This window comes from Panulirus ornatus, chromosome 20 (assembly GCF_036320965.1).
Source record: "Panulirus ornatus isolate Po-2019 chromosome 20, ASM3632096v1, whole genome shotgun sequence".
NCBI classification, from domain to species: Eukaryota; Metazoa; Arthropoda; class Malacostraca; order Decapoda; family Palinuridae; genus Panulirus; species Panulirus ornatus.
Window position 1 is genome coordinate 68157310 of NC_092243.1, and position 27812 is coordinate 68185121.

Consider the following 27812-nt stretch of genomic DNA (forward strand, 5'->3'; position numbering starts at 1 on the left):
ATATATATATACATATATTTCATGTGTAGCGGGGTGGCGGCAGGAATGGATGAAGGCAGCATGTATGAATATGTACATGTATATATGTATATGTGCGTGTGAGGGCGTTTATGTATATACATGTGTATGTGGGTGGGTTGGGCCGTACTTTTGTCTGTCTCTTTGTGGTACCTCGCTAACGCGGGAGACAGCAACAAAGCAAAATAAATAAAAATATAAAACTAACATTTCTTACCCTCCCTGATGCTTCTCATACTAATTCTATGCCCCTCCCTGTAATCTCTTTACAGACTTTCCAAAAAGCTCTTCTCTCTGGACACAAGCAAGGCTTATGGTCCTGATGGCATCCATCCCTGTGTACTGAAAGGGTGTGCCTCTGAACTTGCACCCATGCTTCCTTGTGTTTTGTTTCTGTTTGAAAACTAAACCTTTTCTTTTTTCTTGGAAGCTTTCATTGATACATCCCATCCCTAAGAAGGGTGACTGTTCTGACCTCTCTTAACTATCATCCAATTGCTTTGACATCTACCATTTCCAAAATCACTCAATCCCTCCTCAACTGCCATATCCTTAGACACCCTGAATCTCACAGCCTTCTCTCTGATAACCAGTATGGCTTCCTTACGATGAGATCCACTGGTGATACTCTTTTTTGATCTCACTCATGTCTGGTCATCATCCCTGAAAGATTCTGGGAGTCTTATGTAGTTTCCCTCAATGTATCCAAAGCTTTTGAAAAGGTGTGGTATAAGGGTCTCACCTCTAAGCTTCCCTCTCTCACTTTGCTACCTCATATCTTGCTTCCTCTCCAGCCAATCTACCTCTGTGGTTGTTGATGGATTAGCCTCCCCCCTTTTCCATCAAAAGTGGTGTCCCTCAAGGTTCTGTTTTGTCCCCCACACTTTTTCTTCTTTTTATCTATGATTTCCACTCCACAAATAACAAAGTACACTTATGTGCTGATGACTTAACACAGCATTCCTCCACATCCTTCAATTCTGCTCCTTCTCCCACTCGACCTGCATCTTGTCTCGACACAACTTCCGCGATAAACTCAGACTTGGAAAGGATATCTCAGAGGGTAGACGAAATCTAGTTAAGTTTAATGCCTCCAAGACCCATTTTCTACCCATCTCGCTATTGAATACTCCTCACAACTCTTGTTTTTCCTTTGATGGTTCTAATTCCATCTCTTGACTCAATGAATGTACGTGACATTACTGCAACATCCACTCATTCTTGGAAACCCCATGCTATTGAAATAGATTAGTCTGCCTTTATGAAACTGGGAGTCCTGTTTAGATGCTGAATTATATTTTCGTACAGTTGTGTCATTTATACAAAGAGCTGATTTGTCCTTGTGTGAAGTACTCCAACTTTTTTTTTTTCAAACTATTCGCCATTTCCCGCATTAGCAAGGTAGCGCTAAGAACAGAGGACTGGGCCTCTGAGGGAACATCCTCACCTGGCCCCCTTCTCTGTTCCAACTTATATACACATATATATACATACACACACACACACACATATATATATATATATATATATATATATATATATATATATATATATATATATATATATATATATATATATATATAATGTGTGTGTGTGTGGGTAGGTTGGGCCATTCTTTCGTCTGTTTCCTTGCACTAAAGCGGGAGACAGTAACAAAGTATAATGAATAATATAAATGAAATACATATATTATTTTATTCATTTTATTAAACTTAGTTGCTGTCTCCCACGTTAGCAAGGTAGCGCAAGGAAACAAACGAAAGAATGGCCAAACCCACCCACATACACATGTATATAAACACGCACATATGCATATATACATACAAAGACATATACATACATCCTGCCTTCATCCATTCCCATCGCCACCCCACTACACATGAACTGGCACCCCACTCCACCCGCAAGCGTATGAGGAAGTGCTAGGAAAAGACAACAAAGGCCACATTTATTCACAATCAGTCTCTAGCTGTCATGTACCCATTTCATCGACCAACTCTTAAGGCTTAAGGGTGGATGAACAGCTGGGTTGACTGTGGACTGACTGCTGCAACTAGGAATCGAACCTACAGACTCGACCCTGGGCGGTCTGTGAATGCGTCATGGTCAAAAACACTAACTGCTTCATCACCAGAGTCCATATGACAGACGTTAAGCTATTGGCCATTAATTTCTGCAAGTGATTTATTACCCATTTTGAAAATCGGTGTCAAAATGGCAAACTTCCATCAGTCCGAAATTTTTCCCAAAAATTATTTACTGAGAAGAAAGTCATAGGCTGAATGCTCTCATTTTTTGCCCCCTTCATTGTCCTCGGAAAAAAAATTATCAGACCCTTCCATTTTACTTACATTCATTAGGTTTACTGCTTATACTATGTCTTTTGCTGTTATGTTAAATTGTTGCATAACATTCTCCTTTTTTATCAATAAACTGGATTTGGGGCATGAGTCATGTCTTTAATGGTAAATAGAGATGCAAAAAAATAAAAGACTTTTTTCATGCCTTCACTGTCTTGAACCAAGTCACTGTTTTCCAATATTAATGGACCAATTGACTGGGTAATAACTCTTGCTTTTAACATAAATATAAAATTTCTTGGGGTTTCTTTTACTATTTTTGGCAATGTATGTTTGATACTGACGTTTACTTTGTCATATTAGTCTATGAAAATTTACAGAACTTACTCAATCATGTTGGTTATTGGTCTCTCTGAATTTCTACTGACCTACTTTCTTAGACAACAGGCACTTCTTTATTTCACCTTTCCACCATCTTGGCTTCATTTTAGAAATAGACCATCTACTACACACTGGCACAAATGTTCCCTCTGCTACTTTGAAAGTTTTACAGAAGCTTTTCCAAGCTACATTCATGTCATTTTCAATGCCCATATTATCCCAGATCTGCCTGTCAAGAGTAATGCAAAGATAATTAAAATTCGCAAGTTATTAATTGGGCACTTTTTCGCTACTATCATATCAACCAACATTACATTCAGTGTTGAAAGTGACCTCAAACATAATTTGTCAATGATCACTTGTACCAAACTTTCCTCTAACTTCAACATGATCCTCATCATAGTTATAACTAAATCTAACATATTCTCATAGCAAGTAGATTTCTTGACTAATTGGATTAAGGAACTATCAAACTTAGATATCGATGTGTTACAATTTCCTATGATAACATCTTGTTCATTAAAAATTTCTGCTGACTGACCATAAAATCTTTTGTTTATCTCTGGTATCCATATGGGAGCCTTATAAACAAATTCTACTGTTATTTCCTCATGAATCTTATATTCAATTTATACAAAAATGAAGCCGACATTCTCATTGACTAACATTTTTCAGTAATAAGATTAAAATGAGCTTTAACAAAGATCAAGACACCACTACCTACTTGATTTCTGCTATCTGTAAAAAAACATAGGGTACCTTGGAATTGCATATTTGGTGATGAAATCTTTATCATTGATATCTAACCAAGATTCAAGAATAGTAATCATAAGTCCCCTCTAATGTGGTTGTCTCTAACTCCTGTTCACTTAACTCTTCATTCGTCCTAAATTCACTATTCCTTGCTTCTATTTCATGTTTATCTGGAGTTAGGTGCCTTTTTCTTTATGTTTTGAAATAAGCTACTGCTTATCTCTTACACTACTAGTGTCTAATCATAGAATAAGAGCAAGAGAGACGGAGAACTTACAGAGCATAATTGCATAAGATGTAAAGAATGAAGTGAGAAAGATAAATTGTGGGAAAACACTGTTAGAAAGGCACATGAACAATTGATGTTTGAGTTGGTATAGCTATACAGGATGCTTACCAGAGATGAAATGCTGTAAAAGAAGACTAACGACAGTATGGTTAATGGTATAAGATGAAAAGGTAAATTGTAAATGACTGTGCAGATGCAGTGAGTAAATCATCTAAAAGTAGAGGTATACTATTTCAGATGAAGCCAGAAGAATGATCGTTTTATCACTAATTTAAAATGGAGATTTTTTTGCATGTGCAAAGGTGGAAGTGTGAATATTAGTCTCACCTGACAAATTAACCAAAATGTGCAAACAGAAAATCATGAGGTACTTACATTAGCACTGAAAAGTGATTACTTTAGCTAACTGGACATAAGATATGGATATGTGTGAATGAAGTGAAAGAATGTACGCACTTAATTCACCAATGTAAATGGAAACAAAATAGAAATTGCTATGCGTCTATGCATCTAATAAATAAAAACTTTGTTACAAGTTTCCCTTGCCATTAACGAGTTTGCCAATCACTGTTTTGGCAGTTTGCAATAAACTCTATGCAACCAAATGTTATCATTCACAACACAGACCCTTGATGGTGCATGAACTGTGATCCACTTTGAAAATTTCAGTACATGCAGGCATTTATTTCAAGCTTTTCTAAAAGTGATAAAAGATTAAAAGCTTGTTAAATTATTGATAGAGATGATATACAAAACATGGTAAACAATAATATGCTATGATGGAATAAAATTTACTTGTCGGAATGGTAATGAATGATGAAAAGCATATCATCATCATCAATAGCACTTGGTGTTTATTTGGTTTGTTAACGCATAAGTATTGTCTAAAAACAGAAAATAAAAATTCTCTAATGCTGTTTAATTCCTAATATAGAAAATGATGCTCAAAATATGATAAACACTGAGACAATAACATGCATTTCAAAACAAGCAGATATTTGTTTTAGGCTTGTCTGAAAGATGAAAAAAGTTGGTTGATTATCATTAACAGGAGAATTATAAATAAAACATGGTAAACAATGAAGTGCTAAGATGCATTAAAAATTCTTTTACTTGTGTACTGCAATGAATCATGGGAAGCAGAGTAAATCAGTAATCAGTGCCATTAACCCATGGTGCTTATTCATATAATGTACTAAGATTATTTATACAGATGATAACTGCATCAGTACTGTTTTACAGAAAGAAACTCTAACCATGTGTGATTAAAAATTAAGGGAAATAATAATGAAAACCTGATGTGCAAAGAGACACTAAGATACAATTCAAAAGTCTAGTTTGTCCAGAAATAGATAATAAAAATTCTCTAAATCTGTTTAATTGCTAATAAAGAGAATGACACCAAAAATATGATAAACAATAAGACACTAACATGCATTTCAAAATAACCAAACATTTGTGTTAGCTTTGTCCAAGTGAAAAAAATTCTAAGAGCTTGTTAGAATATTACAAGAATGATATTTATCATTCTCTTAGTATGAAAAATAATGAGACACTAAGATGCGTTAAAGAAATATACTTGCATGGATTGCAATGAATCATGGAAAGCAGAACTTAAAAATGCCATCAACACATGGGGCTTATTTATATGGTCTGATTACCACATCAGTATTGTTTTGAAATTAAAAATAAAATTCTAACTTTGTGTAATTAAAAATTAAAGAAAATAACAAAAACCTGATAAGCAGCGAGATATTAAGATGAATTTTAAAAGTAAATATATATTTCATCCCTGGGGATGGGGGAGTTAGAATACTTCCCACGTATTCCCTGCATGTCGTAGAAGGCGACTAAAAGGGGAGGGAGCGGGGGGGCTGGAAATCCTCCCCTCTCGTTTTTTATAAATTTTCCAAAAGAAGGAACAGAGCGGGCCAGGTGAGGATATTCCAAAAAAGGCCCAGTCCTCTGTTCTTAACGCTACCTCGCTAATGCGGGAAATGGCGAAGTTAAAAAAAAAAAAAAAAAAAAAAAAAAAAAAAAAAAAAATTCACACTTGTCTAAATGTGATAAAAAGTAAGATTGTTAACATACTAATGATTAATAATATCAGTGTAAACAATGAGGCAGTACAATACACTACGAATAAGGTTTAGAAGGAAGATGAAAAAATCTCCAAGGCAATGACCCACAGGCATGGAGATTCTCAAGGATAATTCTACGAAAACCAGAGTTGGGACACTCCAACCCCCAGTATTTTAAAGTAAAAAGGCTTGGGTATTCCCAATCTGCACTAACCTATCAACCATGGTTGTGGCTACCTTGCACATTTCAGGCCCATCTCTGGACAAACAAGCAGCCATAGAATGACATCAACCCACTCACTCCTGGCTCCTGGCTTAGAATTTGCAAATCATGTATTTGTCATCCCAAAAGAAGTCTTAGTTGATACTAGGATAGATTTTGCATAAGAGAAAGAAAGTCAGGATAAGTTTAAAACCAAGAAAAACTGCTCTTGGGATGTTGTTTTGGAAAGAAAAGGTTTTTCAAATATCAAGACGTAGGTTTCTCTCATTTGCAGTTTGTCCAGCATGCATTAAAGCATACCCACAGGAAGAAGAGGAGTTTAGAGAAAAACATTCAGGTATGAACACTAAACCTACAAGTAATAATGATTACCTTCATGGTGATTTAGAGGCACACTAGAATCTATGTCTTCTGAAGGAGGAATTACCAGTACCACGGGGTAAATCCATAATGTCTTAACTTATGTACTGTCAGACAAATGTGAAAGATGAATACCAAAGACCTCATTTCTTGATTTCCTACAAAAATGGTTTCTGAGGAAGGCTAACACAAAGGCCACCTCCCTCACATCATGCGCTCTTACATAAAGCCCAGGTTGAGCTAAGGTTCCAAGGTACACAAATAATAGTCCCCTTAATAATCTTTTGCACTCTCTAAAATGTTTCTCCGAGATTAAATGGATATGAGTTCCCCCAATCCCCATCACATTTAAGCTACAATTTTCAAATTTCTCCACAAGCTCCTTCCTTTTACTCTCATCAATCATCCCATTTACATTCAAAACCAACACCTTCAATAACTTGTTACTTTTCCTCCCTGCCATAACTGGTAGATGGCAGACGCTTTTTTGTCTCTTGTCCCTCAACCATAACAGGCGCAATGTTTCCCAGATGTAGCGGGGCTCTCAAATTGTCCAAAAACTAATATCCCAGCACTCTTTTTTTTTTTTTCAAGCTCCAGTCATGGAAAAAAGTCCACATCAAGGCTGGGACTTAATTGAAAAAGAAGAGATGAGAAAGTATTCACAAATTTTGGAGGAAGTGAACCTGTCTTTTAAAATGTGCCAGGTCATAGTTATTGGGAAAGACATAAGAGGGTAGTGAGTTTCCAAAGCTTCAAGTTGTAGGGAAAGAGACAGCTATCAAAACAACTTGCCCTTGAGCTGCCAACAGCCTAACAGTAATCATGTGATGCAGCAGCTTGCTGGATAGTGCATGGTCTAGCTAGAAGTGAGGGCACACAAGCAGCCACCTCCTGCTTGTGTGCCCCCACTTCTAGCTCCCTGGAGCAAAAAACAAAGTAATACCTATAGAAGAGGAAAAATGAATGAATGCTGCATTGTAGGGCTAGAGGGTCAAGTTTTGAAGTTAGCCTGGAAGTGTTCATAAACCGGACCACTTTCGACTCAGCTCAGTCAAGTAAGAATGCAAAGCTAGAATCATCCTAGATGTAAGAGTAGTACTCCATACATGGACGAGTCAACCCATTGTATAAATGGAGCGACTCTTCAAAAGAAGTTGCGACATCTAAAGAAGACTCCCCATTTCTTAGAGTCAAACTTAGCTATTTCTGTAACGTGAGATTTCCAAGAAAGAGTAATAACAAGTACGCTTAGTGCATCAAGAGGTGGAATTACAGAACTGTCAAAGGAGAGACAAGAGTTGTTAGGAGTTTTTGATAGAGGAGGACAAAAACAGGGTCTTGGAGGCATTAAACTTAACTAGATTTCGTCTCCCCCACTAAGATATCCTGTCTAAGTGTACTGAGGAGAAGCTGTGTCAAAATGAGATGCAAAACTGAAGGATGTGGAGGAATGCAGTGTTGAGTCGTCAGCTTATGAGTGGATTTGGTTATTTGTGGAAGAGAGGAAATCGCTGATAAAAAGGAGAGTAAAGTGCAGGGGACATGACAGAACCTTCAGGGACACCACCGGTGATTGAGAAAGGGGGGAAGCTTATCCATCAACAACCATGAAGACAGATCAGCTGGAGGGGAAACTAGATATGAAGGAACAAAGTGAGGAAGGGAAGCCAAAAGAGGGGAGCTTAAAGATGAGACCCTGATGCTACACCCTGCCAAAAGCTTTGGATATTTCAAGTGCAACTACACAAGACTCCCAAAAACCTTTCAGGGATGATGACCAGAAAATAGTAAGATCTTGCCTTACAAAGGCCATACTGGTGATCAGAAAGAAGACTATGGTTTAAGATGTCTAAGGATATAGGAGTTGAGGAGGGATTGAAAAGCCTTGGAAATGGTAGATTTCAAAGCAATAGGATGATAGTTAGAGGGGTCAGAATGGTCACCTATCAGTGGAAGATGAGGAAAAGTTATCACACTTGCTTTGAATAAAGAAACACTTAATGCATTTGCAATGATTATGGGGAGAGATAAAAGCTGAATGGGAGTCAGAGGATGCAGACATTTTCCAAGCCCAATTGCTTGATCCCTTGCCTGAATGGCCTCAGAACAGGAATGGTTGAACCATGAACTGGAAGAAGAGGTCACCTTGGAGGAAGAAGGGATAAATGCCTCCATTCCTTTAAGGATGACCTCTGCTATGCTCCCTACATAAGAAACATTAATCTTTACAAGGAAGGTTAGAAAAGAAATTACTTAAATTATTCCAGTCAGCTTTGTTGAGGAGCCAGTATTTATGCTTGGAAGGGATTTGGTAAACAGAGAAGAGGTAGTAAAAGCTTTGCGGAAGATGAAAGCCGGCAAGGCAGCAGGTTTGGATGGTATTGCAGTGGGATCTATTAAAAAAGGGTGCCATTAAAATAAATACATTTTTGAGAAAGTGATCAGATGAACCAATGGGGGGTGAGATTGTGTAGGTACAGCAGGAAGGACTATAGGTGAAAAACAGATTCAGAATATTAGAACAGTAGTCACAGAGGTCAAGAATATGGATAGGGTGGGAGATCATTTGCTTTAAATCACTGTGAATGAAAAATATGAGGGCTTCAATCCTCCCCCCCACCACCATCCACATGGGAGGAATTCAACTATTCTCTTTGGTGTACACTGAAATCCCCAAAGTAGAGGATCACAGCTTAAAGGTAAGATGGATGCAAGTCTCATGGCAGGAGTTTAGATAGTTGAAGAAAAATATAAAATTTGTAGAAATAGGAGAGCAATAGGCAAAACAGGGGAAAGTATAGTAACGGGGGGACAGAACTTGAGCCACATAACATCAAAGTTTGGGAGCTCAAGGTCCTTCAGGCATGCAACAGGTGTGTTGTTGGAATAAGCACAGACACCACCTTTGACTTGGATTCCTAAGTGGGTATTATAGTTGGATATGAAAAAAAGGACTAGTGAAAACATCATTTGACAACTGTGTCAGAGAGAAGTAAGATGTTAGGAGAGGTACTAGACAGATGGTGTTCAACAGAGGTTACTAGAGAGACCACGAATGTTGAGATTGTGAAAAGAAAAAAAAAAGGAAGGTCTAAAAGAGGTCATGGGATGGGCCAGTACTACCACTGCTTGAGCCCTCCCTCTCACTGGCTATAGAATCAGGCAGAAAACTGGAGATTATTAGCATCCCACAATTCAGAGGGCTAGGGGCCATAAATTTGTTGGAGTCTATCATGATTATGCTCAAAAACATTTGTGTAGATAGGAGTAGGCAAGAGTATTTATTTGAAGAAACTGAGGTTTCAATATGTGTTTGGTGCTGGTAACAAGACGGAAGCTGCCAACCAGCCTAGTAGTCCTGTTTCAATGAGACACGGTAAGACCAGCAATTCTGACATGGAGAGTGTACGATGGTTCTGGGCACCACTTTATTGCTCCTCAATCAGGACAGTAGTACCACCCTAAGTGGCTGCTATAAACAGATTTCTACTTAATGGACTGCTCCAAGTGTATGGGATGAGATATTCCTTGAGTTAGATGGAGTATTCGGAGAGGCCAATACACTACCACCTGAGCCCTCCTTCTCACTGGTAGCAGTGTCACACAAGAAAGTGTAGTCAGAGGAATATGCATTAGCTTTGCTGGAGTCGTGGGAGAGACAGTTACTCTATGACCTGAGCTCTCCCTCTAGCTGGCAGCAGAATCACACAATCACGTGATGATGATGATACATAGTGATACTGATAATGCCCTATATATATATATTGAGGTCAGAATGTTGACCATTTTCTGGGACAGACTTTGCCACCCAAGTTTCCAAAATGAAAGTAAAGTTTTAGTTTTAAAGCAGAAGTAGAACAGATCAGAAGCTTAGGAGAGATTACACAAGCAGACTCCCTCATTACATAGGTCATCACAAGGTCCATAAGTCTACTCGAGTCCAGAGAGAAAACTGCACTGTACAAAGACTATAAGTAAGGGCAAGCAGCCTCCTCATAACATAGAAGGTTGTCATAAGGTCTATATACCTACTTAAGTCTAGAGAGAAAACTATACTGTACAGAGACTACAAGGAGGGGCATAGTTACAGCAGGAAGGATCAGAAGTAAAAAAGCAGATCTAGTGTTGGGAGAGTGGTCATGATGGTCTGTAACATGGGTAGGATATGTGATAATTTGCTTCAGATCATTCAAAATGAAAAACCTGAGTGCTGTGATTGGACACTATATGTAGGAGAAAATTTCAACCATTCCCTATGGTATACACTGAAATATACTAAATAGGGGACATCAGTCTCGGGGTGAGAAGACATCATAATCTTGGGGCACAAAATCAGATAATTAAAGAGTTATAATGTTTTTAGAGCTAAGAAAGTAGATGAAACAGTGGAAAACATGATCTCACCTAAGATTTAACTTAAGGACCTAGGACCCAAGTTACTATTAACATTGTCATCTTTTTGCAGCCTTACTGACATTTTATGTAGTGAAAGGCAGTACACACACTGACAAGCTGTGAGTACAGGCAACACATTCAGCAAATAACACAGACAAAACCTCTTTGCAACAGAACAAAAACCTTAACATTCACATTTTTTTTCTAAGTAAGCTTTGGTTGCCAATGAAATTCAGGTACGGTTTTCATAATATCTATCAATGTTTTACTTTGTTTAACCCCTTAACTTTCCTTGTTCATCATAAGCCTCCAACATCACAATTGTTATTGTTGAATAAAAAATATGGCTCTAAATCATGCCTCAGACTAAACCACTATTACTGAGTATAAGGAGTCACTGATACACATTTCTCCCAAAGCCACAAGTGGTTTTTCTGTGGTACCCCTATACTGGAGCTTTACTGTTATTTTTCAATCTTTTTTTTTAATAAGGTGGCACAATTGAAGTAGGTAATCAATGGTAAAGTTCCATTTTTGAAGCACAACAGAAATAACTTACGGCTTTGGATGAATTGCACATCAATGGACTCCATGCAATCAGGATAAGTAATTTAGAGATGGAGTGTGATTTGCATCATCTTTATTCTAAAATAACGAATATGCAATAATGGGCAAGGCTATAAAGGAAATGTTGGGTTAAAGAAATAAGTTCTTGAAATATGTAGGAATTCATATGACCTACAAAAACCTTACCAACTTTGCATGTTGTACCCAAGGAGGTCATAATGTCATGAATCTTTCTATCTAACTGTTTATTTACACCATCCCCAGGATGCTGACATGGTTATGATGCTTCAAAACAAACACAGTTGTATTAAACGAAACACTCAGCAATATATTCATTTCAGTACATCTTTTAACATCCAGAGTTTTACTGTTTCAATAATTCACATGAAACATACATTTTTCAGTTTCAAAATGATTTTAAAATTGTGAAGTCATAAATAAAAGAATTTCAACCCACTAACATGTACACATTTCATTATCATTACTCTGTATTTAACACTTTCATTATTAGATGATTATAAAATACTGCAATGACTGATAGATAAGTATTGTCCTTAGGGAATTATTTAGATTACTAATTCTAGATTGCTTATTTCTTGGCAAGAACCTTTGTGCTTTAAAACAAGGAAGAACACTCATGAATGATGTCATGAGTTTTGAACTATATCATGCTTTCCAAAACCAGTATAAAGTAAATGTGTTGTTACTGGAACAAGTAAATTTCTGCTATTTGCACTTATCATGAGTACCAATCTTAAACAGAATTACAACTTAAATCTTTGCAATTTAGGTGTAATAAGAAACAGGTCATAAGGAATTGTAACCAATGGAAAGCTTATGGCGTATCTTTAAAAAAAGTACTTTGAAAATCTCACTCGCTGGGAGATCTCATCGAGTATTGTGGTCTAATTCCTATGCTTCCATCCCCAGGCTGATTAACTATACAATCTTTATTATGGTACGACTTTTTTCATTACTACAGTATCAATGTTTTGTATTGTAATAGGCTATGCTTATATAGAGTATGTGCTAAAAAGTCTGTTTTAGCTCTGCATAGTTTAGACAATACAATAACTGCTGTGGACCATGATTCTGAGCATTATAATTCACTGAATGACACAGACATGCAGGAGGGAGTGAAGTATGCCAAGGAAAGAGTGAATTACGGTGGTGTGGTTTACAAGGAAGGATGCTCTGTCAATGGGCTGAACCAGGGCATGTGAAGCAGTCAAGAGGAAACTATGGAAAGGTCTGTAGGAATAGGTTTTGGACAGAGAGCTCCGGTTTCAGTGCATTATGTATGACAGCCAGAGAGATATAAGATGAGCAAGTGATGCCATTGTCTGCTTCTAGTGCTACCTTGCTAACACAGGAAATAGCATATATGTATGAAAAAAGGCAATTATAGTATATCAGTAAAAGTGAGTTTGATGAAACTACAAAAAGGTAAAGCACATAAAAAATCAGCAGAACCTATATGCTTCAGTTAACCTCCTTAGGAGTCAAGACTTTTCTTAATGTGCAATATTCTAATTGAAATATACCAGTTACACCCATGACTGAATACTGTGGAAATGGTACTAGATGTTAACCGTGAGCAGCAATGTGAATCCCAGCAACAGACAAATCTAATGCTGGTGTATTTCTACAAACATTTATGGCTACTTTTTGAGGGTATGAGGTTTCTACGGGTTCTTTTGATTTTCAGTATCTTTTACCTACATCATTAATCAATCCCAAATTTATCCTGATATACATAAACCTTGTTACCACCACCTTATTCAATACTGTTCAATGTAATATAATGCTCAAATTTATACCCTATAATCGTTTTTGTATTACTGAAGTACTAAACTAACACTGCAGAACAAAATCACTCAATGTCAGAAGTTAAAGTTGATGTGGAACCAAAACCAGCTTAAAGTAAAATTTCACATTCCTTGTTCTTACCCACAAATTTCCTCCATCTTCAAAGCCCTACCCACTTTATGGGTAATTAACTTTGTCACAACAAAAATACCTGATCAACCCAGTCCAAATAATTTGTAATAACTACAAAAATTCCACACTAACATGCACTTCATCCTAATCCATGCTGGTGCCCCAAAACTGGAGCTTTGCCGATCTTATCAATGCATGACTAAATAGATGACTTATACTACAGTGATCCTACCATATCCTCCAAACTGTACACACCATTGTAGAAAACAATTTTCCAAATTTAGTTTTGTCGTGCCTATACATTACTCTGCTGCATTTTCATTGGTTATACATTCTCCAAAGTAATGAGATAGTAAATGAATGCTTCAGATCAGAGATCCAAAACCCTCAATTTCTTCAGCCACAGGTGGAAAACAATTTTAAATATGCGGCTGGGGAAATGACATGCAAATTATGCAATGTGTAGCCAATAAGCTCTCGTGACTAAATTCAACTTGGTAAATTGCATTTTGGCTATACATTGAAGAGAAATAAACGGAAGGAAAGATTCAGGAAAGGTGAATAATTTTAAAGTAATTGTATTAGGGTATTACGTTAGCTGTGTCCTGCTTTTAACTGGTCTTAATTCATCTAATCCTATCTAGTAAAAAAAAAAAAAAAAATAAACAGCTTCAATTATTCCCTAAATTTGAAATAAGTTCTACAATTGTTTGTTCATTTCATATTCTGAGCCTTCAAAGTAGGTATGCCATACAGTGCATGATTACTGCCTGAGGCACTAGGAGTCGATCACTGATTGCTTGCCAACACAACGGCCATCTAGTCTATAGAGACATCGCATTCCTACTTTTCTCACACCTACAATAAGACCTCACTCATTTTGAAAACCCTATCCTTCAAAAAATCAATTAGGGAATCACGTATGGAAAAAATGTTGAGAGAGAGACACCTCACACGATAATACTGTAATACTACTTCATGACACATGAGTACAGGTCCGGGATGGTTTGTTTACTTGATCAGCTGATTGTCATGCCTCCCTCTAAGCCATCATATATATAAAGATTGTAACAGGGACAAAGTTAATTCATCCATAAATCATAAACATATTGCTACTTACCCCCATTCAAAGCTCAATCTCTCTATAGGTTCTTTAATTTTCTTTCCCATGCCTGAAACCGTAACTGTTCGATCACACTAGCCTAACGATCACTCTTGATTCACTGGCCGCAATGCAACACCGAATCCAAGTCCTGGACCAGAGGTTGGAGAAGTTGACTTGGTTCTAATGTATGTACTGTGTGCTTCTTACTTTATGGAGATGCATAACATTAAAATAAATAATTAACACGGATAAATGGAATTATCGATATATATATATATATATATATATATATATATATATATATATATATATATATATATATATATATATATATATATATATATATACACAGATAGATAGGTAGATGGATACGTTTGCTGTATGTTAGTTACTTCAGAGAACTCGAGTAACAATTAAAGTTACCTAGTGAGGAAAATCACTATATGTACAGCGAAAGAATTGCACTTGCACTGTCTGCTTCAAAAGAAAAAAAAACAAAAAAACCGGGTGTCCTGTTTAGATGTCGAAACTACTGAACAACTGCTCTGTTGTACAAAGAATTGATTCGTCCTTTCATGGAGTACTGCTCTCACATTTGGGGTGGTTCTAGCTTTGCATCTTGACATAACAGCTGAGTCGAAAGTGATCCGACTTATAAACTATCCCAGGATAACTTATAAACTTTTTTGACCCCCCTTGCCCTACGCCGCAATGTTGGTTCACTTTCCCTGTTCTATAGGAATTACTTTGGTTTTTGCTCCCGAGACCTGGCTGCTCGTGTGGCCCCCACCACTAGCTAGACCACGCAATATACTCGGCAAGCTGCTGCGTTACATGATTAATGTCTGGCCATCAGCAACTCAAGGGTGGGCCGTTTTGATACCTGCTTCTTTCCCTACACGTCGAAGCTTTGGACCTCTTTACCCTCTCATGTCTTTCCCTATATCTATGACCTGGCACATTTCAAAAGACAGGTTTTTCACATTCTTAAAAATTCTCAAATACTTTCACTTGTCTTTTCTTTTTTCTTTTCATAATTCGATATAGATTTTAATTAAGGCCCGGCCTTGATGTAGACTTTTGTTCGTGACTAGAGCCTTAAAAAGAGCATAAAAAAATTACTTAGGCAAAAGTGAGCGTACGTTACACCTTTAAATCAATGAACATAAGATTTCCAAGTTTCATGAACTCTAATTACATACTTGAGCTTTTATTACGTTCGCCTCATATAACTAAACCTTACAAAAACGTAAACTTTATCAATGTACATAACTGTAAGCAGGATGTAAATACTTAACCAGTAATTGGCTTCCACAAACGAGCTGTTCGAAGTCTTGTTTCCCTACACCACATGTGCCTTCTCCTAACCTGTAATTTAGCCTCATCAACTGATATTCGGACATATACGGTTGCTGACGAAACCTGTAACGTGTGAGAACACGTGAGGCCCTCAGTCTACCACTGTAACGTCATACCATTCAACTCGCCATTTACAATCGTAACGATCTAAAACGTGATGCATATGACGATGTGCAGCCCAACTCCACCCATCCCACCTTTGTCATTTGCCTCATCATGTGATGTCCATCCCTTATCAACACTGACTTAAAAAGTGGATGTTACGAACTTCAAAATACGATTACATGATCACCTTCAACCTACGACATCAGTGCTGGAGTGAGGGGGATTTACAACCGTGTGCCGTCTCTTAACCTTGAATTGCATATGTACCATATCTTCACGCTTGTTATATATATATATATATATATATATATATATATATATATATATATATATATATATATATATATATATATGCCCTTTCCCGCGTTAGCGAGGTAGCGTTAAGAACAGAGGACTGAGCCTTGGAGGAAAAATCTTCACTTAGCCACCCTTCTCCATTCCTTCCTTTGGAAAAGGAAAAACTGATGGGGAGGATTTCCAGACCCCTGCTTCCTCCTTTATTAATCGCCTGTTACTGCAATGAAGTAACCAGTTGTAACCACCATACATAGTATTTAAACACTCCAGTTCGTTAAGCGTCTGTTATGTCCTGCTAAAGGTGTGGTTCTTATGAAGGTGAACTGGATTGATTACGAATATATATCTCCCCCCCACTGTCACAAAGTTTCTGTCTTCATATAGTGTGACGTTACACTTCTGAAAACCAGTTCATGGTACAGTTTGACTATGGTTGGATGGGAACACAGCGAACTACTGTTCAGCGAAATACTTCACAAATTCTGCGCGAAACTTTACATGCAACGGTTTAGTGGGGCATAGGCTTCTTAAGTGGTCAAGGTACATGGATCATAAAGGAGTTCTAAGTTAGATTATGATACATTCGAAGAATGTGCAGAGATTCTTCTTAATTCTGGACGATTTTCATGCTCTGAAATTGGGTCATTAACTGCTGGGAGGAGGCAGGACAGAGTGGAAATAACTGGTCGCACTCGCCTCCCCCACGACCGACACTGAGCGCCGCCTGGTATGTACCCAGGCCGCTCTTCTCACTGTTGGTGCCAACGTCTTCTTCCTTCGGGTGTGTCGTGCTGTAGATACGAACCACTCATGAGACAGCTGTGTTATTGAGTTAAAATTTTACATATGAGATTAGGATCGCCATTCTCGTATGCCAAGGGACACCAGGAAAATGCAAAGGTAAAAGATGTTGACGGTGGTTAAGGCAAGGAAAAAATTATACAGCACTGTATGTTTCCGAAAGGTATATGGATCTTAATTTCGAAATTGAAGAGGCTGCAAAATTAGAATTATAAAAAGAACTAGCAGGGACTACCAAAACTTCTTTGACGATTAAGGAGAACATCGCCAAACTAATATTATTCCTGTAGGATCGAGTTTTGAATCTCAGCCTAGCCTATGTTAAAAACCTACTCTACGCACGGAGAAACTTCTTTAAGTACCGCATTTACCTGAGGATGGAGTGCAGGTCCCTAGCGTTCCCGGTTAGGGATGAGACGGGCTTGCCGCCTATGCTACAGGTGAGCTGGAGGCTGCATCCCGACTTGTCTTTCTCAAGCAGTAACTGGAATAGCTGACCCACCAGCGGGTCCAGCTCGTTCTCTGGCTCAGCTTGACGGCGACGACGACCGAAGAAGGGCGAAAAGCCGCCACTGTTGCTGAGGAAGAGAAAGAAAGGGATGGTCTGAGTAGGCTAAACTTATTTACGAATTATATAACCAATGATTAAACCTATAAGTTACATGGCGACATACGACCCGCGTCACCGATTTTACTACGCTACCAGCAGTTTTTTTTTTCTATCCTGACTTAACCTGGTCTTACACAACTAAGAACTTCACGATCATGATTAAATGAGGTTAGGTTCTGTGAGCGGTCATGGCGAAGTTTTGACTACAATTCAGACCGAGAGGGGCTATACATGACCCCCTTGTGGTGACGCAATTTTCTTAAGTTCCCAGCAACCATCCAGCAGTAAATAATAAGTGGTTTCAAAGCTAATATTTTTGCCATCTCACATAATAATCTGCAGAATATGATGTATAATCTACAAAACAAAGCAACTTGTTACTGAGGCGGCAGCGTAGTTAGGCAATTCTGATGGCACTCTACTCTCGGTGTACATTTGTTTACAACTGCAAAGTCACATGTATATTGGAGATCCCTTCATTGCGATGACATAACGGATGGAGTATTTTCTCTATATAGGTATTACACATCATGGTGATTATTCTGATGAGTGTTATTACGCCGCCGATTTACGGTGTGAAAAGTAGAAGTGTGAAAAGTAAAACATAATTTTTAAACCACTGTGCCTCAAAAAGCTGTTGCACCGTCGCACAACAAATGTCCTAAACATATGAGAAAACACTACGTTAAGCTACTGTATGTTCCTCTGAGAATATCATTTACGAGCCAATAACTTCCTCTGCACAAATCATTCTAAATCATTTTCTAACATCTCTAAAAATCACAAAAAAATTGTGCATGGAACATGTATTTATAGTGTTATTGAAAGCAACGTAAAACAACCGCATATGACGAAGCAACGCATTAAAGGACAATAGGATACGCATCTGGCTGCTTCTTCCAAATTTCTGTACGACACCACTGCTCGAGGACTGAATGTTATTTCCCTTAATGAAAAACTATCAACAGAGTGACGTGGGAAGCTACGCACGGGCGGTATCCATTTCTGTGGTCGTTGATAGCAGTCTGGCGGCCGATGTAATAGCCCGCGCCGAGCGCTAGGAGGCCGGCGCCCAAGGTGAAGAGGGCGTTGTTGTTCACCTGAACCCCGAGGCCCTGGGGCTCTGTCCTCACTACCGCCAGCACAGCCAGCGCTGTCACCAACACCAGCTGCCTCTCCCGCATCTGGCGGAGGGAAAGAAATCGTTAATGATGTAAGCATACAACGAAGAGCGTTCGTGGTGATTCTAAACAGGAACGTAAATGTTGTGATAAACTGATATGGAAAGGAAAAGACCCAAGTCTCTAGCTAAAACCTGCTTGGGAGGAGGTTTCTTGATAAGGGGGTTTAGTTAATGCCTGGAGCTTGTGGCCATGCAACACCACCTCAGGATACAGCAGTTATGTTACCTTATTTTCTCCTTAAACAGCAAAGCTGTGGAATTCTCCACTCTTCCTTCGTCTTCTTCATTTCTTATAACCTTTCCATCATCAGGAAATCCCAAGTGACCACCTTCATGGCATATTTTGCCTTTGCACTTGTCTAGTAATCCTACTTCTCTCTCGGTCCCCTTTTGTCTCTATGAGGTTCCTACAGCACCCAGGAAGTTGACCACGTCCACGGGAAGGGAGGGGGAGCGGGAGGGGGTTTACACAGATTATGAAATGTAATGGTGTCGCGTATGGGTTTATGTGGGGATAATGCAGGGCAACTGTGTATCATCAGTTCATATGAAGTCCGTGTGGCAGAAGCATCGTGTGCACTGAAGAATCTTGGGAAATGCTGATACGGTGTTTATCTTAGCGTTGTTAGGTTGGGAAATACCTACAGCGTAGAGGGAATACGTGACTCGTGTTTGTCTGGGGAGTGTGGTTTCCGACAGGTGTTTATGTCTGGTGGGATGGCGTTCAAGGCTGAGTGGGAAGGGTTCAGTTTGTAATAAGTATCAGTACATTTGACGGAGCTATAATAGTCATATATAATTATGACCACTGCCCTATACTTTCTATATATATATTTACTATACTAAACTGTGCATATATGACTAAGAATGACAAGGCTAGCAAGCTCGCAGCTGTGTACACACACACACACACACACACACCACCGTGATTTCATTCCAATCCTTCAACTTATGTTCCTGCCATTGTTATGATGAATGTGAAGAGAGTGAGAGGACCACAGAGAACGGAACAGGTGGGAGAGAACGCTGGGATGATATGGCTGGGGTGGAGAGCGGGAGGAGCCAGGAGGTAGAATGGGCGTTGGGTCGGTCGAGGGCTGGGAGAAGTGGGGAACGGCGGCGGGAAGTAACCGAACGTGACAGGTGTAGACCATGACGGATCGCTGGGGACTGTGTGAGGCGCGTCTGATGAGGTAGAGAACGGAGGGAAGGGGAGGGGATGGGGAGCTCTGTGATGGATGGTGAGTCGACTTCTAAAGGAGGGGTGGAGGGGAGGGTGGTACGCCGTGGACCTTCGTGAGGAACAATAACTTGGGGATTAAGGAAGGGAAAGTGAGTACGAGGCCAGGGTGAGAAACTTGGCGTTCGTGAAGGTCACTGATGGATAAATACCAAACTATTATTCACATTTATCACTGTTCCAGTTTACGGTAAACTAATGCAAAATAAGAAATGTTTACACCAACAACTTTATGATGAATAAATATAAAAAAATATATCTACAAATGACCAACATAAGCTAACCTACAGTGTGTTTTATAAGATTATAAATAAGATCGAATCTTTCTTTCTTTCTTTCAAACTATTCGCATTTCCCGCGTTAGCGAGGTAGCGCCAAGAACAGAGGACTGGGCCTCTGAGGGAATATCCTCACCTGGCCCCCTTCTCTGTTCCTTCCTTTTTTTTTTTTCCCAAAAGAAGGAAGAAGATCGAATCTATATTATGTTATATAGACAGCGTAGCCCAACGGAAGCGGTAAACACCATCCCCTTTCTCGCTCACTTTTTTTAAGCGCGTCTTGACCTTCGCTAACTACAAGACGGACACATTTGTCATCATACTGTGAACGCACCGTGACTCTAGTCTTGTTGGTCAATGCCGGTGAGGTAACCCCCCGTCTACACAACACCTTACACGATATTAGTTTGATGATTGTGACGCCAGCTTGAAGAAAACGGGGGGAAAAAAACCCAGCAGTCCTGACCAAGGAATATACGGCGTACATCATCGGAAAATTACTTTCATATATATATAAATATATATATATATATATATATATATATATATATACATTATATATATATAAATAATTGAAATTACTTACAGCACTTGGTGATCGCGTAAAAGTCATGTCAGTTTTTGATCACTGAGTTACACTACCTCCGTCAACATCAGTCCAGATGTACTAATATCTAGAGTGCAGTGGATTCTTCGAAAGGCAATCAAGCCATCTGAGCAAAGACTTGAAAAAAAAAAAAAAAGGCTGCAACACTATTCCATTTACGAATCCCGATATTACAGTGCAACATGAACTTGGACAGTGTACACCTTATGACATATTGAAAATTGGGCTACATTCGAAAAACACTCACTAGCTGTATGCAAATCAGGATGACGGTAAGAGAGGATAATGATGATAATAATAATAATAATAATGATAATAATAATAATAATAATAACAACAATAATAATAATAATAATAATAATAATAATAATAATAATAATAATAATATTAATCTTTTTACGCAGGAAGCTCCAGTCACGGAAAAAAGTCTATATCAAGGCCGGCTCTTATATGACATGTAAAGAGGTTAATGAAACGAAAAAAAAAGAAGAGACACGGAAAAGGATTTATATGTATTTTGAATGAAGTGAAAATATGTCTTAAAATGTGCCAGGTTATAGTTACTGGGAAAGACATGAGAAGGGAGAGAGTTCCAAATCTTCGAGGAGCGAAAGAGTAATCAGGAGCAAAAACCAAAGTAATACCTATAGAAAAGGGAAAGCGATCCAACAGTGAAGCGTAGGGCAAATGGGTCAATTGTAGAAGTTGACCTGGGACAGTTTATATGTCGGACCGCTTTCGACTCAACTCTTGTCAAGTAAGGATACAGAGGTAGAACCACCCCAGATGTGAGAGCAGTAGTCCATACAAGGACGACTCAATCCCTTGTATAAACGGAGCAACTGTTCAGAATGAAATAAATTACACATGCTACTACAACTACGAACAATAATAATATGCTATTAACTGAAATGAGCACAAACTGAAGGCTAAAAATATAGTAAATACACAACAGACCTGTTTCATTTTCCCCGTGGACTCTTAGGAATATACTTGATCACGCGCAAAATTGTGCTCCTTTCGAATATATATATATATATATATATATATATATATATATATATATATATATATATATATATATATATATATATATATTTCAACTGTTCAACTGCAATACATCCAACGGGGTTGCCATACAGCGCATCGTCATCTTGAGGTCTAGGCAAGGAACTGAATTAAAAGAGTTACACCAAGCAACCTCAACCTTACGGACATAAACAATGTCGCAAATAAACCAGTCAACAAAATAATGTTCGCTCTCAAGTGCCCGCTAGTCAGCAAGATGAGCTACGTCCATGTCATGCGTTGAAAGGCAATCCTCACTTCGATCGCAAAGTTTCAGGCAAACCTTGTATTGAGTTAAGCGACTTTGATCTGTAAAGGAGTGAGGGCATTTCAGCTCGTCCGAATTACAGGTTTTCGTTATACAAGTATCGCTCTCGTAGTCGGGCTGTCTCAACGTCGTATGTACCATACGTAAATGACTTTGATCATCACAAAGCTATTCAATACATATGGTCCATAATGACCTGTACTCCACTTAGCTTCTAAAGATACACTTCACTAGATCCTCACGAGTAGACAGCTAGTTTATCTCGGGTCATATAGTGAATTAAATAGACAAAGTGATACTGAAGCTGGCTGGTTGTGTAGTCCGTGCTGAGGAAGGTAACAGCTGGAGATGTTTCACAACGACCGCTACCATTTCGTCATTACAGAGCTTCGCAATCCAGTACAGAAAGATACACACACACACACACACAACACACACACACTCTCGTCTTTCACATGATTTGAATTAAAATGGATGACTAGGGGCCAACTTCTTACTCTAATAAGGAGCGAGTGAACGAAGTTCCTGTGACGTAGCTAACGATGTCGTTCATTACCTTCGTAATGACGTGAGAACACGACCCAGAGGATGGGTCGCTAACGTCTCCTTCTTTCACAGTTTGCCTCTAATGAACAATATTTGTTTGGTTGGCCTTTACGCTCTAGACTCCTGTTAATTATAGACCTAAATCACCTGACTGAACTTCAGACAACATTAACAAATTCACAATGTCCATCCAACAGTCCATAGCGCACTATCCAATCATAAACAAACCCATACGTCTTGAGATTTCCATACGTCTCACATTTCACTTCGGATAACTATTATTCTCCCCTTGTACCGGTCATAACGGTTAAGTTAACCTCCGCCTCCTGATTTACTGGCGTTATGTTCCATCAGCACGTAGCCAACCAGGGGCACACGTAGCATTGCGCTCGCCGGACACTCTTTTCTTTTTTTTTTTCCTTCCTTGCAAAGCGGAAATTCCCCCATCCACACCACACACACACACACACACACAGAGCCAATGACATTTAAACAGTGAAGGGTAAGAGATACAAAAAAAAAAGTATTTCGATAACATTTGTACATGACTTTCACACGAGTAAAAACCACCTGATTATATATAGATAGATAAATAGATAGATATGAGACCACAGGACAATATAAATCACCTGTGTCTCTACTACTGGGTCACATCCATCTCATATAACCCCATGACACTCAAGTTACAAATAGGCAGTCCTGTGCCAGTAATGGCACACCTGGGAACGGGCTGTCACCGACAAGAAACCGCGCCAGACTTACTGTAAGAGAATATTTCCACACACACACACACACAACTACTCGCAGTGGTCATATGACACCATTAAATGGCGATGACTGGTACTGGTGAGGCAACATAGGGCGACCAGCCTGCGCATCCGTCTACACCACACGGACTGTAATCAGACGTGTGTCATACAGTCATACAAGAGTGTGCGTTACCCAACCAGCAACATCGACCACAGTTAGCTTAATAATGGCAGTGAATTCAGTTCTGGGGCGTTTTTACATAGCATTAGCCAGTAAAAAAGGAGAAATAACGCAATTAGTATACTTTTCTGTAACCTAGCGAAACGTCAACTAATTTTCCCTGGTGTATCTTGTAACTGTAATTGAAACAAATGGCGATCGCGGCGTTACCGGACTCCTCTTGTTTTGTGGTTCAGCCGCGAGTGATTTAGCCTATCTTATTGCAGGAACTTCCAACATCAAAGAAATACATCCTTTCTTTGATACTGAATGTAGCGCAATTGGAAAATGGATCATTGGGTAATAATAATAATAATAATAATAATAATAATAATAATAATAATAACCCCAACTGCATTTTATGGAACACCTATTTCGATCATTTTATCCGTAAGAGTGTTTGTAACCTATCACTGTCATTCAACGTTTACAGGTATATTGCAAATGAAGTATATATCGGCAATAGTATATCAAGTTTTGTTTATGTCAAAGCAGAATCAATCAGATTTGCTAGCATCAAGAGACACTATTTACACCTTAAGATGGCGATGTGATATTCACATACAGTTTACTGCTGCTCATCATCTTTCCATTTTCCTTTTTACTTTAGTGGTATTTTGTGGACTTCTTTCCTCAAAAGCCACTTTGGAGTCAGTGGGTTGTGAATAAAACTTTCGTTCGCCCTCGCATTGCAAAACTAATTACAGACGATCAGTTCTAAATTGTTTTAAGCGTCACGTAAAACTAATACAACTCTTTACTTTATCCACATAAGAACAGAATCTTCACGATATTCATCTATTTGCAAATATTTTCCCTTGTTCTGGACCTACAGTAAGAACACTTGCTTATGTGCATCCTAAGTTATGTTATAGTTGGCGCTCAAGAACACACTATATATATATATATATATATATATATATATATATATATATATATATATATATATATATATATATATATATATTCCTATGAGTCCACGGGGAAAATGAAACACGATAAGTCCCCAAGTGCACTTTCGTGTAATAATCACATCATCAAGGGAGACACAACAAAGAAATATAAGTCAACTGACATACATATCTTTTATGTCATTAGTTTAACCCAAGGATGAACACAGTGCACGAGAGTTCTTTCGCAGTTAAATCATTTAAACAATCAGAAATATCGTTCAAAAATATAATCATTACATCGCGATATGTTTTTCATTATGGATGGAATTCTGAAAAAGGTGTTCGACTAACCAGGTCCTGAAGACACGTAGTTGAATGAAATGAGAATTTTCAGTCATTTGCGTCAAGAAATTCGAGTTGTACACTGGTAAACACCGCTCTAAACTGGGGGTCAAAGGGTTTCAAGCTGATCTGTTCATATCTTCCGTGCATTAAGTAACGTGGCCACTGTAATCACTAACGTAAAAACCTCTATTGTCGTAACAAGCAGGTAAAATACGAGCAGACGCAAGCATTAGTTCAGCAGCTCCTGGTTTACACATGGGTGACGTAAGTGGTGCGCGTGTCCAGCCACCACCGTGACTCTGCGCACACCAGGAGGCCGCTGGCGTCGGTAACATAAATGTTTCCCTTTCTATCTCAATGTTATTACGTATCTGTGCTGTGCGGGGGAGGGAATGCCACACTCACGTTGTGATCAGGAGCTGAAGGTCAAGTCAGAATTAGCAAAATCTGTAGGTGGAGGGGTTGAGGGAGGAAGGGTAAAGCAATACTCTGTCTTTACTGAATCTATATTAAGTGGACAAACCGATCAGTGGATGCTTTTTCGTTCACTTCTGCATTTTTTTTTCCAAATATCGAGACCAGTATAGATGTTACACACACACACACACACACACACACACACACACACACACGCGCGCGCGCAAGCGCGTAAAATCCCCTCCCCGTACAATATAAATGCGAAAGTACACACACACACACACACACACACACACGTGTAAAATCCCCTCTCCGTGCAATGCAAATACTAAATCACACACATGAATATAATCCATATGAACGCGCTCTTTCATAGAACACAAATCCTCCAACAGCCAGGGTTCGAACCAAGAACCTCATGCAAAATAGGCGGGAGTGCTTATGGCCCAGCTGCAGCATTTCCGCCTACCATGCATAAGGTTCTAGGTTCGAACCCTAACTGTTGGAGGGTTGTGTGTTACACACACACACACACATATATATATATATATATATATATATATATATATATTATTATTATTATACATATACACCATTTCCTGCATCAGTAAGGTAGCGCTAAGAACAGACGACTGAGCCTTAGAGGGAATATCCTCACTTGGCCCCCCTTCTCTGTTCTATCTTTTGGAAAATTAAAAACGGGAGGGGAGGATTTCCAGCCCCCAGCTCCCTCCCCTTTTAGTCGCCTTCTTACGAAAAATATTGTTATTCTGCATCTTCACAACTTTGAAAATAGCAACTTCTGTTATCAATACTTCATTTACAGTTCGTTGTGAATATAGAAATATCTGCGAAGGACTATCTTATCTTTCATACTGAACAAAATCAAATAACGTGATAGTAACATATCAGGGAAAACTGTGAAGTTCGATGAAGTGAAAGTAGTTAATACACTTCAAAACATCAACCAAGCCTTCGTTATCAAAACCTTCCGAGCAGCTAAGATTTTCCTAACTATTCAGTAAAGTAATCTAGCCGGAATATACCACTCAAATTCATGGAAATGCACTGCCAACATGATGCTGGTACATCGTCTGGCGCTTCACATGATGTAGAGAGCTGTCACGCTAATGCCCAACAGTTAAACGAATATAATGGTGTACTTCAGCAATCATTCCAGCTAAAAGGTGAAGTTAGGCGAGATTTCTGTAGGAAGGTGAAGTTAGGTGAGATTTCTGTAGGAAGGTGAAGTTAGGTAAGATTTCTGTAGGAAGGTGAAGTTAGGTGAGATTTCTGTAGGTTCTGTTGCTATGTTACGGATGCCTTACCTACAAAATTTTGCATTAATGGACCCCACATTCTCCCTGATATACATAACCCTTATCGCCGTATCTAATATTATTTAGTAAAACATAATGTTCCAAATCATGCTCCGTAGTGTGTGTTAGTCGACTCGGAGATTATATGAATCTCTAATTTGTAAACAAGAATGGCCGTAATGCCAGTAGATTCTCACCAATATTCAGCTACGATGAGGCATGCAAGTACCCAAGTGTACGACCTGACTAGTGTGCAACAGTCTTACCAAAAGGATATGAACATGAGAGTTTACATCAATAATGTTCCTTAAGGATTTGTGTAGGTCTAAGAGCAGATGACTGCTTACCTTTACAGTTCGATTGAGGCTGTACACCACAGAACTGCGGAGCAGAACTGCCCTCCGAGGTGGCGGACACACATATATATATGTCTTGTATCTCGAGTGAAAGTTCTCGCACCCTTGAAACTGTGTGTGATGGCGGCTGTCAGACCCATGGACCTATTTACCAGCCACTAAAATCATCAACACTTTTCACGGACTGATCAGTTTCCCCCTTAACCTAATAAAGTCACTCTGTGGCTCTATCAAGACATAATTCGAATATTTGTTTACACAGCGCCATGAAAAATAAACCATACCTTATCCTAATTCCAACTAAAGCTATACCAGATTCAACTAGGATATGATGGCGGGGAATATATTCTACTCGCGTAGTATGAATCATGCAGATAAGCTAATTGTGCGTAAGGCAATGTGATGGAGTACACCTCACGAACATTTCCTTTGCCCGCTCCCCTTCACCAGCAATCATTCTTGTGCTTACAACACGGCTCTTGTACGTTATTGGTGGTGTTTGCCGAGGCCCACATATGAACAGCTCACACATACTAAGGAGTTCCGTACGACTTCCTAACCGCGAGGCTTGTGTTGCACCTACACGTAACATACTTGACTAATACTATTTGACAAGTGCTTAAAGTAGAGTTTCATTGAATTTCTTTGAAGAGGCCTAACACACACACACACACATGTATATTCCTGAGTCCACGAGGACTCATAGGAATATACTTGATCGCGCGCTAAATTGCG

At 38.9% G+C, this 27812-nt stretch overlaps 2 protein-coding genes across 2 annotated transcripts in view; both read right to left on the reverse strand.

The window, feature by feature from the left end:
• Positions 1–14567, reverse strand: part of CYLD (ubiquitin carboxyl-terminal hydrolase CYLD) — a 187379-nt gene extending 172812 nt beyond the window's left edge. Inside the window, exon 1 of the mRNA XM_071675141.1 lies at positions 14432–14567. The gene's annotated coding sequence lies outside the window, so the exon portion shown is untranslated. The remainder of the gene's footprint in view (positions 1–14431) is intronic.
• A 201-nt stretch (positions 14568–14768) lies between these two features.
• LOC139756095 (uncharacterized) lies at positions 14769–27101 on the reverse strand. Its single transcript, XM_071675152.1, has 4 exons — positions 27069–27101; positions 18579–18772; positions 17350–17556; positions 14769–16968 (listed from the first exon to the last, which is right to left on the reverse strand). The coding sequence occupies exons 2-4, from the start codon at positions 18770–18772 to the stop codon at positions 16785–16787; spliced, it is 585 nt and encodes a 194-aa protein (XP_071531253.1). The 5' UTR covers positions 27069–27101; the 3' UTR covers positions 14769–16784.
• Positions 27102–27812: the final 711 nt, after the last annotated feature.